Genomic DNA, 16,267 nt, shown 5'->3' on the forward strand with positions numbered 1-16,267 from the left:
GAATAGATTTTAGATAGAGTTTGTGGTTGACCCTTAATTGGATGTGATTATTGTTGAAGTATGAAATGTGAAATATGGTAGCGTTAGTGTTGTGATGTGAGTTCCAAATTCAAAGTAAAAAGATATGGGCAGTAGAATTGCAGATTTTCTTGAAGTATGTTGTTGTCCTTACTGAGTAAGCGCTCATTAGAGGTTGATTCCAGGTAAATTATCATATCATAATCATACGTATTATAATATATATATATAATTAAAAAGAATTCTTAACATGCGAGGGCGTCTGTTGCAAGCATTAAATTCATCTTATTTATAAAAGTAACCGTTGTTCTTCTTCTTTTTTGTTGCATGATTTTGAGTTTTGTTCTGTTCTGTTATGGATTTGGTTATGCATACCCCGGAACAATAATTCATGTCAATGTTTATAGGGATTCTTATGGATTTGCATTGAGGCCTCAATACGCACAAAGATACAGAGAGTATTCTTCAATCTACAAGGTATGAGATAATTATTTCTTTTTTTTTTTAAATTTATAATTATGGTGATTCTTGTTAATATTTCAATTTCATTCTACTACACATGTATTTGTTCAATTGTTTTGGGAAAAGAGCAATATTCTTTCACTGGTAAAACTAAACAGGATTCCCTATTATCCATAAAAATTTAGATTAGGTAAACCTTTGGTTCTCTCTGAATGATGGTTATGGTACTAATAGTTGATGCAAACAGAACAAGAGAAAACAAAAATGGCATGCATCATTAATTATTATTACATCATGTTAGAAAGTTTTTCTAATGGGTGATAAATTATGCATGATGCATCTCAGAGCTAAAGAGTAGATTTATAGTTGCAAAAAGCTTCTGGCTAGTTCCTTGCACAATATAATAAAAAATAAATGCATTTGTATGAAACTTTTTCATTTCTCCTTATAATTTCAAGTAACAACTTGTCCCTGAATAACCACTGAAAGCATTGGATTTTAACTTTTTTTATACTTCAAATATTGCAGCCTTAGGAAATTATTTATGCTTTGCAACTATTAGTTGTTTTTCCTTATAGGTAGGACAAGTTTAACTTAACAATCAACCTTAATTTGATTTATTAACATGTTAGGAGGAGGAAGGTGAAAGATCATATAAATGGAGAAGCTTCCTTGGAGAGGCACCCAACTCAGCAAAACCAAGTTCTCCTGAGAACAAACACAAAGAAACATCGGAAGTTGAATGTAATGAGGTAAAAGAAGAGAGTAGTTCAAATAAGGTATGCAAAGAAGATGATTTAAATAGTAAGAATATTTCTGAAGGCACTAAAGAGGTTGGTGTAGGGGGTGTTAGTGAAGGAGGTGACTTAAGTGGCAGGAAGTCTTCTGGAGTTAATGAGATAAAAGAAGGCACTAGTGCAGGAAGGGTTTGTGAAGGGGGTGATTCAAGTGGCAGAAAGGTTGTTTTTGATATATCAATAGAAAACAGTTCAGAAAAGGATTTGCACTATTCAGAAGAAAGAAAGACACGTAAAGTTCAACGCTGGGCTGAAATTAGGCCATCTCTTAGTGCCATTGAAAAATTGATGAGTTCTCGTTTCAAAAAGGGAAATGATGTGAAAGGTGAGATAAGAAATGGTAATAATGACCATCTTCCATATATAGAAAAATCTAAACTTGGAGGAGGGGTTTCTGCAACGGATGTTAATAAGTCAAGCGCTGCGTTAGTGGTTGAAGATTCACTTCAACAATTCTCTCTATGGAAAGAACTGGAGTTTCTTGTTCAAGGAGGCATCCCAAAGGATCTTAGAGGAGAGGTACATTGATGCATTCATTCGGTTTTGCTAGGTAGACAATGACTTTTATGAACAATATGAACAATGGGTTCTAGAATTAACCCAATAAAGTAAAAAAAATACTCCACTTCCAAATTACCTCCTAAACCCTAACATTAGAATAACCATCCGCACACCTAGTGAATTGAACATCCAGCTATAGTTAACTGTGCATAAGTAAACCGAATCAAAAGGAAAAACTACCAAACAACTAAGAATCAACATAATATATACCTATTGAATTGAACATCCGATATATCTATTGTTCACATTGTTTAGTATTCTCATTGTCTACCTATACTTTTCCGCATTCAAATTCACAAGAATTCATAATTTTGTGGAGGAAAAATAGTACAGCCTTGTCTTTGCCACAATGTTCTTGTTACAGGTTTGGCAAGCCTTTGTAGGTGTAAAGACAAGGCGGGTTAAGAGCTATTATGAGGATCTGTTAGCAAAAGAAACTATCAATGCTGAAAGCAATGAGCAAAATGACACATCTACTGCATCTGGGAAGTGGAGAAAGCAGATTGAGAAGGTCATTAGCTGCATGCGCCTTGGACTTTATTTTGATTTGTAGGTGCTGCTTCTTTTGCTTCATATTAGAAGTTGGCTCTCTTCTTAGAATAAATCATACTTTTCATTTTCAGGACATTACAAGAACTTTCCCAGGACACCCTGCTTTGGATGAACATGGTAGAAATTCCTTGAGGCGTTTACTGCTAGCATATGCTAGACATAACCCCTCTGTTGGGTATTGTCAGGTAATTCGCGTCAATTAGAGCCTTTCTTTTCAAATATTGATTTGACTATTTGCATTAATTTTTCACAAACCTAAAAAGTTAAAATACATTAATGCATTTCTATATGTATTGTATCTTCTACAATATCTTTTAAGGTTCTGTTAGCACCTCCGTAAAATCTAAACATACATTTAGTGGAAAAACATAACAAGTTTAGATCCAAAAATTTAAACCAATTGAAAGATGATGTGTATCCTATGAAATAAGAGATGTAATATACTGCCTTGGATTTTTTAAATACTTTTCTTATTCCTTTAATTTCTTTTTGCAAGGGGTGTCATGTTTTATTCTTTGTGAGTGATAATCATTACTATGTTCATCGTTGTGTTCATTGTCATTAAAGTTTTTGATATTGAATTTACATTGCAGGCAATGAACTTCTTTGCAGGTTTATTGCTGCTTCTTATGCCCGAAGAAAATGCCTTTTGGTAGGTTAGAAAAACTTAATGTTACAAATTTCACCCTCTTTGTCCATTGTCCCAAGGAGTAAACTTCTACCGGTTCTATCTTTTTATAGTTGCTTATAAAATTGTATACTTAAATCACGATTTTATCTTGGAGACTTTTGCACAAAAGAGTTTTGGCCTGTATTAGGTTTATGAACTAATTTGTTTCTTTTCTCTCCTTTCTCTGGGACATCTCAGGACTTTTGTTGGCATCATTGATGATTATTTTGGAGGTTGTTATACAGAGGAAATGATAGAATCTCAGGTATGACTTATAAATTGTACTATGTAGACAAAATGCCTTTATCTTGATCAATGGGTCTTGATTGCACATGTGATTGATAATTGTAGTATTGAGAGACTTGTAGTAGTCCTCTTTGGATAGTGATAACTTTTAAACTTGTTAGGTGGACCAGCTTGTCTTTGAAGAATTAATGCGTGAAAGATTTCCCAAACTGGGTTTGTGTTTATTTATTTTCTCTTTGTTATTCTTCTTCTAATTGTCTCCATGAGTCGATTGGGATATCTTTGTTCATTCTTTCAATGCTTTGGGTGCAGTTAATCATCTGGAATACTTGGGAGTGCAAGTGACATGGATATCTGGACCTTGGTTCCTATCAATATTTGTGAACATGATTCCTTGGGAAAGCGGTGAAATTTACATGGATTTTATCTTTTGTTTTGGGTGATGGTCTTTTGATACCATGGCATTGACTTTAATATGTTTCCTTTTATGATTCATTTCTATGTTTGTAGTACTTCGAGTTTGGGATGTGCTTCTATTTGAAGGGAACCGTGTTATGCTATTTCGAACTGCACTGGCCCTTATGGAACTATATGGTATTGAATGTTATCTTGTGCTGTTGTCTGATGTGTGCAATATGGTTGATTTATTGGTAAACATTTTCTGTGCACACTCCAAGGTTATAACAAAATTTGTATGTATCATTGTAGGTCCTGCATTAGTCACTACAAAGGATGCAGGTGATGCGATTACTCTATTGCAATCACTTGCTGGTTCAACATTTGACAGCAGTCAACTTGTCTTAACAGCTTGCATGGGTTTTCTAGCTGTGACAGAGGAAAAATTACATGAACTAAGAGAAAAGCATAGACCATCTGTCTTAGAAGTAGTAGAAGAAAGGGCAAGGAAAGGAAGACTTTGGAAGGATTCCAAAGGGATTGCTTCTAAACTGTATAGTTTCAAGCATGACCAAGAACCGTTAGTAGAAGAAAAAAAGGTCAATAAAGGAGATGATATGGCCGCTAATGAGGAAATACCACGGATAGAGTCTCATTCCTCTGATTTGGATGAACTACTTCACAGTCTTAATGTTGATTCTGAAGTGGATTCTCTACCGGATCTCCAGGAACAGGTAATCTTCTGCATCCCATAAGATATACATCTTTGCTCTGTTCCCTTGTAAAATGGCTATGTTTGTGTAGTAGATTGAAATTTATTTACAACGGAACATGACCATTAACTTTGTTGTTTCTAAAATATCCCACAAGTTTAGAGATGTTGAGAAAAAGTTCAGTAGTGAGAGTGACTTGATTGAATAATAGTGCTTACAGAAGGTGATTTTAAATTTATTTAATTCAGGAAATAAATATTCACTTTTTTTTTTCTCTCCCAAATTTTGAAATGATCAAAGAAGAGTAATGGTCAAATAAGTCATTGGAAAATCACTCATTCTCCAAATTGGTTACCAAAAACTTTTTTAATCAAATTCGTCCTTTAAATATTTTAAATTAGTCATATTAGTCATTCCCTCAGTTTCATTGCTAATGGTGTCAAAGTTTGTTGATGTGGTACGTTAAATAACATTACAACACACACCTAGCTAGTAGTCATAATTGACTATTAACATGATTAATTTATGAAATTAGATCAAATTAACCCCACATTGAAGAAGTCTAATACCTCAAGTTCTTCCCTCAATTAGGTTTTGATTTGATATACTTTTATAAATTTATTATGTTAATAGTCAATTGAAACTCCTAGGAGTGTGTTGTGCACTTAACGTGCTACATTAATAAATTTTAACACCATAATAAAGAAAGTAACAGAAGAATTAACATGACTAATTTAAAATCTTTAAAGGACAAATTTGATTAAAAAAAATTTCAAGGACTAAAAAACAAGTGATCTTTCATGACTAATTTGATCATTTACTCGATCAAAGAATGAATTTTCAAGATTACATAAAAAATAAAAATATGGATTGAAAATTATCTAAAAACCAACATGTTTAAGATAAAGTGTGCTTTTATTAGCATCTCTATAACACCTTATAAGATTATATAGAGTATCTCAAAGATCCTAGAATAATTTATGTTTAGTTTATTATATAAGATTATTTTATTTCATCCTATAATTAGTTTTATTTTTAAATTTGTCCTCTCCCTTCCTCCTAAGGTAAAAGGTGGAAACATACAGTGTTAGGTCAGACTTCATCTTTAATAGGTCAAATCTACAATGTAGCTAACTAGCACACTTCCTCTCATAGACTATTTTTCGAGTACTAAGCCTGACATGCTAAAAACTATTAAAGAAGAAAACTACTTGTATGCAATATTTTAATCTTTTATTAAAACTTTTTTTTATTAAAAATGAACTCATTAATATATATATAATGCCAAAAAAGAAATCTTCCTGAAATAAGAGAATACAGAGAAAACCATAACATAAGTAAATAACGACTTCCGAATCTCTCAACAAGTCTAAGAGGGAAAGCCAGGAAAGCCCCTAGACATTAAGGAATTATCCATATAGCAGCGGGGAAATAGATTTGAGAATATTTCTGAACTGGGCTTATGTGATTCCATTATCAAGGAGGAAAGTTGCATTGTTCAAGGATTATGATACAAAATAAAGATGAGATTGCAAGTATATATACTAATCAGATGTATTAAGCTGCCTTAGTGGACTCTTTATCACTAAGGTTCGTAAAGAAGTGGAAGTTCCAAGAACTGGAAGAGCTCTCAATAGAATAAAAATCTATGATAGGAAATTTATGTAAAGAGGTTAGGCAATAAAGATGAGGAAAAACTAGATTAAAAGGAGCATTGCCTACACAATATTCTTTCCAAAATAGAAAATGAGAACCATCTATTTTCAAAGAAAGCAAACAATTGAAGGTAGCATAACTTTTGGAAATAACTTTACGATGCTAAAGTGAGCAGTATATGTAAGCATGATTATGTCACATCCATTTTTGTTCATGCCATACTTCAAATAGCCTATGCAAACAGGAATGAGGGCTCTAAAGGGAATCGCTAGTTATTTTGTTTCCAAGCTAATGTTTTTGACACAAGATTTTATCAAGAACTAATCCTCCTTGCTTGTTTGATTGACAACAGATCTCCCAACTCACCAAATAATTGAACATTCTAAAGCACCGAACCCAAGGAAATCCCTCGTAATCTCCTCATTAGTATTGACTACTCCCTTAGTATGCGAAACATAAATAAAAATAAAGTATGTTGGATCAAGCAACATTGAATTAGGGTAATCCTACCTTCAAGAGAAAAATAAATCCCTTTCCATACCTCGAGAGACTCAAATAATTTTCACAATAGAATCCCAAAAAGAGGTTCAGGTAAGGTTGTCACCCAAAGGGATTCCCATATAAACAAGAATCCATTCTAGAATTGGACATCTGGCCAAAATATTATGTTCGAGAGTTTTTTGTTAGGTCAATATTAATCCTTGCTAAACCACTCTTAGACATATTGATCCTCAAATCGAAGCCTAGCTCAAAAATATGAAAGATAGAGAGAGAATTTTATAAGATATATCCTTATCATTTTTCAAAATCAGATTGGTACAATCAGCAAACTGCAAATGAGAAACCATAATTGCTTCATATCCACTAAGCATATCCATCAATAAATTGAATCAGAAGGGGGATAGAAATTTACCTTGCCTTAAGCCCCTCTCACCATGGAACCATGTATTTGGCTCACCATTAACAACAACTAAGAAAGTATTTACAACAAGGCAACATGAAATCCAATTCCCCCATTTAAAGCCAAATCCTTTTTTTTTTACTTTAACATCCTGTCCAAAAAATCTTAGTTGACCTTCTTGTATGGGGTTTCTCAAACTCTATTTTAAAATAAGATATTCTTCTATTCATTAGCAATAAAAAATGCATCTAAGATCTATCTACTAGCTACATGGTATTTATTAAAACTTCTATCCCTGTACTTGACAATTAAAGGGATTAGATGTTTGGTACAAATTTGTTTTTGTATTAGCAAAACTTCATAGAAAATATGAGAATATTACTAATTGGTGATAAAACTATATAAGGTTTACAACACCTTTTAAATTTCAATCATTAACAGCTACTGTGCAGGTGGTTTGGTTGAAGGTTGAGTTATGCCGATTGCTGGAGGAGAAAAGAAATGCAATACTGAGGTTCTTCTCCGTCTTCTTCTTGCTTTTATTGAAAGTTTTTTATTATGACATAAAGCATGTTACGTATAAAGTAAGGCTTAGAATATGTTTCTAGAATATAATTATAAGATAAATTTCATTAGGGAAGGAAATTTATCAGTTCAATGCAATTACTACCACTGGAATATTGATAATGCTGATTTCCAATGCACTTTAGTGATTTGCCCAAGAAAGTCATTCTAGAGCTTTTAGTGGTCATGTTCAAATATTGTCCATTGATGGTTCTGGAAATGTTTCTTAAGGAACAATAAATGCATATTCCTAAAACCTTCTCTGTGAAATGTCATTGAACAGCATGAATTATTTATTTCGTTTGCATACTAACTTTATATTCTATCTAGGTTATATGGCTTGTATTAGTATATTAAATCATTTGATAGGGTTGTATATTGTGTTCTATTTTGGCACTTTTGATTTTCAATTTCTATTCCGTTTTACTTCCATGTTTCTTTATTAATATGAAAACGTGATTCAATTATGGGAAAATTGAACTTCATCTCTATAACTGAAAATATATGAATTGGCTCCTAGCATTTTCTACTTGTGTTAATTGACACTTATTGTCTTATTCCATTGTTAAAACATAAGTCAAACAAGTTTAAGAAACTTTAAGGCATCATAATACATCTTGTGATTTGATTTATGGGACTAAAATGGCTAAAGTATAAGCGGTTACATGCTTATTGCATAAATTTAAGGGTTTTACTAAGGGCACTTGTTAAAAATACAAAGTGAAAGGATTTTGTAGAAAAGGATAAGATTTTGAAGTTTCCAATTATATTAAAAAGCAAAACGTTACTTTTCCATTTAAAAAAAGAAAAGGCTTCCTCTTTTGTATTCTTCCCAAGTTCCCGAAGGATAGGCCACTTCTTCGCAAAACCGTAAATTTAATGAAACGATTAAAGTGTACTTCAAGAAAGTTTAATTTCAAGTTGATTTGCACTTTCTTAAAAGTTTGTAGATAATGTGCACATAACTTATAGTTGAGGAGATTAATATGCATCCGTTCAATTATTGTTAGATATTATGATTAGTTTACTTTTGATGCATTAATAGTGTAAAAGATTTATACACTTATAATTTTTCATTTGCATGAATATGCAACAAGAAAAAATACTTTCTTTTATGATTCCTATGAAAATAATTTTTATCCGTACATGGGATTTCATCTTTGAACAGAGCTGAGGAGCTTGAAACAGCTTTAATGGATATGGTAAAGCAGGATAATCGACTGCAATTGAGTGCAAGGGTAAATCCAATATTTGGATGATTGAACTTACTATATTATATTTTTTTCAATTTTTATTTAAATACCTTGACATACTTGCAATTACTATGTTAATGAGAATGGAAATTTGTTTTCTCATTAACTTAATTTTTCTATTTTTCCTTGTGTGGAAAGTGGTTCCATTGGAAGATAACATGAATCTGTTTGAAAAGGATAAATGAAGAATGAAGAGAAATTTTGGAGACACCATTATATTCCATTAATTGAGCCCACCTAGTAGAATAGGATATGTGTGTTGTTGGTCTGGTGTTGTCCTTTGAATTCACTTCCTTCCAATTTGTACTTTAGTTTAGAGTATAGGGAGATGGTATAAACATTTTGTAACAAAGACTAGATTTTACTACATAATTTTTTCAGTTAAGCTTTATACTACGAAAATCCCTGAAACATTGATAAGACAAAGAAGTAAAGTTTTAAAAATTACCTACCAAAAATCATGTAGTAAAATTACCCATGAAAGAGCAAAAATCTAAAATCGTGCATGAAAGATAATTTTGTTTGAGAAAGATTCCCATTTTTGGGTGAATGTGTCCAACAAAGCAACTCTTTCAAGTGTATTGGAAGAATTTTAGAACTCTTGAGATATATGAGAGGAATTATAGTTCTTTCATGTGTACTTTTGTCACTTTCTCACAAAGAAAGCGGAAACAAAAATATTGTGAAAGAACTAAATAAGCTTAATGTGAATATCATTTCATGTTTCAAACAGCAGAAAAGTTTTGTTTATGCAATATAAGACATAAGCACTAGAAAAGCAAGTTCAAAACCTTTTTTAGTCATTTAATTTGTGATGCTTATAATATTTCTTGTCATCATTTAGATTGAGGAATTGGAGCAGGAAGTAGCCGAGTTACAACAAGTCCTTGCAGATAAGAAAGAACAGGAAGTTGCCATGATGCAGGTTTTCTTGCGCACCTGCTTTCTCCAATTTTTATTTTTGTAAGCTTATATGTTAAAATAAATAAGTAAAACGAAACAAAGAACAATTTATTTGTAATTTGTATATAAAACATTGAAATCTTTTTCGTGCCATAGGTCTTAGTGAAGCTAGAGCATGATCAGAAAGATACTGAAGATGCTCGTAAAAGAGCAGAACAAGAACTTGCAGCTCAAAAATTAGAAGTTCATATCCTTCAGGTAACCCGTTTGTTGTTATCACTGTGATTCTTGTAATTTGTTACATCATACTTTATAGATTGGGGCAGTAAAATGTTGGAATTTCTAAGCAGTAGACAAGTCACACATCCATTAAACATGAGTTATGTGTAGTGTATAATATAGAGAACCACAGACTTGTAGACCCATTTTTGCCTTTAAATTTTTTGTCAAGATGTACTGTTCAATCCAAAGACGACTTGCTTGAAAGTGCAGCACTATGCAAAGAGAAGGTTTGAATGGTTGAGTGAGGAGTGAAAGGAAACGTTAGCACTTAGTTGAAAATTTGAATTATATTGGCAGGGCTATAATAGCAATATTAGTTTTAAGGAAAACAATCCCATGGCAATGGGATATAATAGTTAGTTAAATTTTAAGAAAAAAAATTTCAAGGAAGATAATCTTACAATCCCTTTTCTCATATGGGATTAAGAATGATGGGATTTCATTCCTTAGAATAACTCAACTCTGGAATAGTTTATTTAAAGTGATGCACCAAATAGGGGAATCTTATATTCTGATATGCACATCTCTAGGAAGGTGTTATCTGCAGCATGTTTTTGGCTCCCCTCTCTAACACGAAATTCTTAAATAAAGTTAAAAGGCTAGCAGATAAGATAATCACACTAAAGTTTTCAGTTATACTACAAATTAAGCACACCTCTTTCTCCCTCTTTGGTGCCTAAAGATTGTTGATGAATACATTGGTTTCTATATTCATTTATAAGGTTTGTGTGTACTCCTATTAGAACTATCATTGTTGACGTTTTTGCATGTTATAATATATTTTAAAAAGAATGATGAGATAACTAATATAGATAATGTGCCGATAGTTCTAATATATTTTGCTATTGGTTTTATTTGGTTTACAATGTGATGTGGATAATTTCAATGGCTTCCACAAATTTTGGAATAAAAATTGTCCATTTTTTAAAAAAAAATCAAATATCTACAGCATGTTTATGGTATTGAAGAGCTATCTAATTTCTAAGATGGATGAGTCTATTTTCCATATTAGTAGAAGTGAAAACACTATATTAACTATTAAGGATATTGTAAGACATTATATATATCTATTTCCAGTATAATAAATGTGCAGGAAAAGTATGAGAAAGCCATGATATCAATTGCTGAGTTGCAAAAACGGGTGATTGTTGCAGAAAGTATGTTGGAGGCTACCCTTCAATATGAATCTGGCCAAAACAAAGCACTTTCTTCACCAAGGTACAAAATATTTCATATTTTAGAATATTTGTTATAGTACTTTACAATTTGTATGCAACATTTTTTCTTTTAAGTTCAAATTTTTTTATTACTATTTGTTACAAATTATTTTAGTTATTGTCTTTATCACTTGGAAATGCCAAATTAATGTTAAAATAGTTCCTTAATCCTTACCTTCATAAACAATGGAGATTTGCAAAATTGTAGAAACCACATAGAGATTAAGACAAGGAGTCATACCATAAAGTTATGACAGAGGATGATAGAAATAGAATAGAGATTGAGAAAAGAGATCTAGGTTTTGGAGAATTAATTTGTCTTTATGATAGGTAAATCCATCTTGGAGACTATACACTTGTTAAAGAGAGTGATAGAGAGATGTCAGAGCAATAAAAAGAAATTTTATATATGGCCATTGATATGGTACCATGGGAAGTCCTTTAGAAGGTCTTGTAGAAGAAGGGACTAAGGATAACATGATGTAATTAAAGACATGTAAGGTGGGATCCACAAATCTTGTGAGAACACAAGGTGGTTAGTAGAAGAATTTTCTATTAGTATAAGATTACACTAAGGCTAATCTCTAAGTGTATGATTTTTACATTACTATTGGAGGTGGTTTATGAACCTATCTAGAAACCTATATATTTCTTAGGTGGCCGGTTTAGACATGCAGAAGAAGACCAGCAGAGCATTCGATCAGCAAGATAGTATCAAAGTTCTCTACTTTCATGCGTTTAGCACACTTGTGCTATCTACGTAAAGAGAAGTAAAACTAGACCGAGGGAACCCAAACTTCGCTAATATTCCTTGAAGTTAAGTTGTTTTCGATGATGCAGCAGACATAGCACGATATTCTTAGTAGACCTACTTAAAGACACGGTCTTGCTTTTTTACTTTTCCATGATATCAAAAAATCTCCACGGAACATGCACCAACCAATGACAAATTTATGGGTATTAGGACAACTTGCCCAATCTGCATTATTATAAGTAATTAGGTTCATGGGAAAAACAGCATATAAACCACGACAAGTAATGCCCTTCAGATATCTAATAATTCGACAAACAGCAGCTATGCAGAGGTATCTTAGGGAGTCATAAATTGACTAATTTGTTGTGCAAGAAATGAGATATCAACCCTTTAATTGCTAGCTGCCAATTGTCGATATACCCAAGGATCTGAAAGTTGCTCGCCCTCATCATAATGATACTTGATGTTCACTTGAAGAGGAGTTACAATAGGTGAAGATCCTTGAAGACCAGCTAAGATAATCAAATCATGTGTGTACTTCCAATCCTACGAAGTAAGAAAGGTTACCAAGATCCTTCATTTGAAAAGAATCATGAAGGTGTTGTTGTAGCTAACTAATCAATAGAGTGAGTTCATAGGACAACAATATCATCAATGTATACCAAAATAAAGAACAAGGCTAATAGTGGTTTTCAAAGAAACAAAAGTCATATTTGCTCTACACATATCTAAATTGGGCAAAGTTAATTGGCTTATAACATATAACGAATGATTCAACTTACAAGCCTCAATAATAGAAGAGGAAATTAAACCGGTGGGAGGTTCCATGTAAATTTCCTCTTTGAGATACCATGGAGAAAGGCTTCTTTTAAATCAAAGTGTTTAAGTGACCATCCTTGTTTGGTAGCAATTGTGAGAATTGTATGAATAGTAACCACTTTAGCTATAGGAGCAAATGTTCCCTCATACTTAATGTCATACTCTTCTTGGTGTCCCAAGACAGAAACTGAGCCATATAATGATCCAAAGAACTGTCAAATTAAAGTTTAACTGAGTAAACCCATTTACAGCTGATAGGTTCGACGTGAACTAAACATGGAACAATGTCTTCTCTTGAAGAGCTATAAGTCCTCTTGCATGCTCTTTGCCAACTTCCATCTTTAGCTGCTTGTGGATAAAAAACTAGATTATTTCTTTCCAATAAAAAACAATTGGAATTGAAATTCCGATGGTATATAGTTTTTCCTAATGAATTTGGCACAAAAATCAGAATCGTTATTTCCCAAACCAACCATGTTAAAGAAAAATACTAAATGAAGAAACCAAACCAAGTAAAAGAAAGAAACATCTGAAGGTACCAATGACCAAAGAAAAAAAAGATTTAATTATTCTGTTGGTCCCTATAGTTTGACCAAATTTACAACTAGATCCTTATACTTCCTTTCTTTGCAATTAGGTCCCTACACTATTTTTAATTTGGTAATTAGATTTTTTTCATGTCAAACACGTTAAAATTAACGGAATATTTTTTCAAAAATTTGTGTTCAAAGATCTAATTAAGTTCTTAATTGTGGATACTTTTAATTTGCGGAAAAATATTTAGTTAACTCTAATATTTTTTATATTAGGAAGACCCAATTATAAAATTAAAAGTAATGTAAGAACTTAATTGAAAGAAAAAAAAATTATAGCGACATAATTGCAGATTTGGTGAAATTATAGAGACCAACAGAATAGCTAAACAAAAATAAAATTACTACCCAAAACTAGAGATAAAAAAATCCAAGATGAACTAAGACTACTCTAGAACCCAAGCTCTATTACCATGTTAAAGTCTGATTTGAAAGACAAGATGTCCCTTGCTATTTCTTTCATACAACATAAAGACAAATGTACAGTATCAAGGATAGAATTTTTATCTGATTTACACGGGTTTTCATACTAAGTTACTGAGATTTTAGGATGATATCTAGCTTAATTTTACTCCCTATAGCAACTATATATTCTATATATGAAAATAGAAAAATATACTCCTAGTGGACAAAAATGTCCTATGGAAACTGACAGATCACAGGGAAAGATTTTGAATGAGGTGGTCAAGAGAGATTGATAAGCATAAATAGGCTTACTGTAGAAATGGTATATGACAAGATGCAATGGTATTGTTTGATTTATGTTGACTATCTCATCTAGTAGGATAAAATATTTATTATTGTAATTGTAGTATTGCCTTTATCACTTTATGATTTTCCTTTGAAACACTTGGACTATATATGCTGAAGATTAAGACCTCCATATTTCACGCATAAATCATCTATTAAGCATATTGATCCATAATTGCATAATTTTGCTTTAAGGGATTAGGGAAGTGCAAGTTCTGAATTCTGATATATTTCATTCTCAATGGTGTCCTTTCTATATCTGAATTCTGACTTTGAAATTTCCGAGAGAGATTGTTAGAAAATATGTAGATATTAAAAAAGAGAGAAAATAGAAAAGTGATTTTGTGGTTGTATCCACTATCTCCAATATTTTAGTGATTAAGAATTAACAAATTGATAAATTTTGTACATTTTGATTGTTTCAATATTCTCTGCATTAAGATGGTTACCAAACCACACCAAGAGCGTTAGCATATGATGCAAGATTTGCTACCTCCATTCATTTGGATCAATTTCATTGGCGGTACTTTTGTAGGGTTGGTGGTCGTCAAAGTCCACATACAGATAGCAACTCACGTTTTGGTCTACTTTTTGGACGTGGTTGGCTTGATAAAAACAAGGTAAAATCTTCGTTTTCTACAGTTATTACAATTCAGCGTCGCAAGAATTAGCCATCTGAACATTGGGTGCATTAGAAACTGATGCAGTTAATTACTTGATCCTGTATTCATTTATATTTTTGTTTACCTTGTAAAGAAAAATGTCTATTTATTGTATCAATCTTTTAAAGAGTCTATTTTCAGTTTTTTCCATAATATGCAAATTGAGTATCAAAAATGCTATTTGCATAAAAAAAATGAGCCATCATATAAGCTATCAAGTATTTGTGTATGAATACAATATATATGGGTAGTTGATTTTTTGTGTATACGTAACATGGTTAGTTTTAGTATATATATGCTAATTTCCATTCTTTCAGGTGGAGTAATTGACAAGCTCCGCATTTCTTATTGATAAAAACTTACACACATTCTGTTGTAGCAGAAGCTTATAATTGTTTTTATTGATTATACCTTACACATCCTATTAAACAGGGGAAGTCTAATGCTGAGGAATCCGGTGAAAATTTGTCTTCCAATGCCGCTTTGGGGACTGAATCCAATGACCAAGAAAAGCAAACATAGTACATGCAGAGCAGCGATGTTTGAGAGCTAGGAGTAGTTAGTTACGGCAGTTTCTGGTTTATGATAGTTGGCTGAAAGAAAGATAAGAAAGAAGAATCCACTTGTATCATCATCCATTCAAATCCGAGCCTTTCCTTCCGAATTTTTTATTACCCATTAAACCAAACTAGAGATATATGTCAGGGATGCTATAGATATGGATAGTTAAAATAGTAATGTAAAGGTATATCTTTTTTTTCCTTTTTAACGATGTTATCATTTAATTCAAAACAAACTTAATTTTGTAACTCTTAATGTGGATTCTTTGATTCGGATGAAGTACACTAATTTGAAAAACTATTAAGAGAAAATCTCCATATGGATAGGGTGAAGAAAATATGAATACATAATCATTTGTGATCATAAAATAATCAAACACGGATAAATCTATCCACAAAATAATAAAATTGACGTTATATCTATAAAAAGATGAGTCTCAGTTGATAAAATTATCTAAATTTTAAAAATTATTTAAAATTTCCAAACCACCTCTCCTAACTTAACTTAATTCAAATTTCCAATTATAATTTAGGTAGAGTTTTAAATATTCCTAGACACTATTGTTTTAATAATTTTAACTGTTAATCTTAAATATAAAAATATATATAATTATTTTGAAAGTTACCTGAAATGTTGATGTGAGTCTGGACATAAGGTCCAAAACCCTTCTGAGGTAGCGTCCGACTTGTTTAGTGCCGAGGTGCTGCCGTCCATGTTCCTCGCGAGAAGGTGGGGATGGTACTTGCAAGAGACTCCGATGCTTAAGTTAGTAAGGGTTTTAAATAGGGTTTTAGTAGAATAGAACGTGAATATACCTGAGGAGTGTCAGTGTATTTATAATAGAGTTGTTAACCACCTTTATTAGAGTAGTTCTACCTTTATTGATGAATAACCATTACCTTTATCTTGGGAGTTTGTTAAGATCGATCTTTTAGTG

The 16,267-nt window shown here is 32.1% G+C and overlaps 1 protein-coding gene across 5 annotated transcripts; it reads left to right on the plus strand.

Annotated features, from left to right (window-relative positions):
- On the plus strand, positions 1-15,528 carry LOC107627191 (TBC1 domain family member 8B-like). 5 transcript variants are annotated; one of them, XM_016330044.2, is made up of 18 exons: positions 1-203; positions 426-495; positions 1,113-1,796; positions 2,203-2,349; positions 2,462-2,575; positions 2,984-3,042; positions 3,259-3,325; positions 3,468-3,519; positions 3,619-3,711; positions 3,817-3,900; positions 4,015-4,436; positions 7,425-7,486; positions 8,705-8,774; positions 9,634-9,714; positions 9,849-9,950; positions 11,068-11,192; positions 14,643-14,727; positions 15,202-15,528. In XM_016330044.2, the coding sequence occupies exons 1-18, from the start codon at positions 157-159 to the stop codon at positions 15,289-15,291; spliced, it is 2,454 nt and encodes an 817-aa protein (XP_016185530.1). In that variant the 5' UTR covers positions 1-156; the 3' UTR covers positions 15,292-15,528. The 5 variants fall into 5 exon arrangements, with proteins under 5 accessions (XP_016185530.1, XP_020971445.1, XP_020971444.1 ...); XM_021115784.1 differs by lacking the exon at positions 1-203 and having other exon boundaries at positions 239-495; positions 11,129-11,192; XM_021115783.1 differs by lacking the exon at positions 1-203 and having other exon boundaries at positions 243-495.

The sequence above is a fragment of the Arachis ipaensis genome, chromosome B02 (genome assembly GCF_000816755.2).
Source record: "Arachis ipaensis cultivar K30076 chromosome B02, Araip1.1, whole genome shotgun sequence".
NCBI lineage: Eukaryota > Viridiplantae > Streptophyta > Magnoliopsida > Fabales > Fabaceae > Arachis > Arachis ipaensis.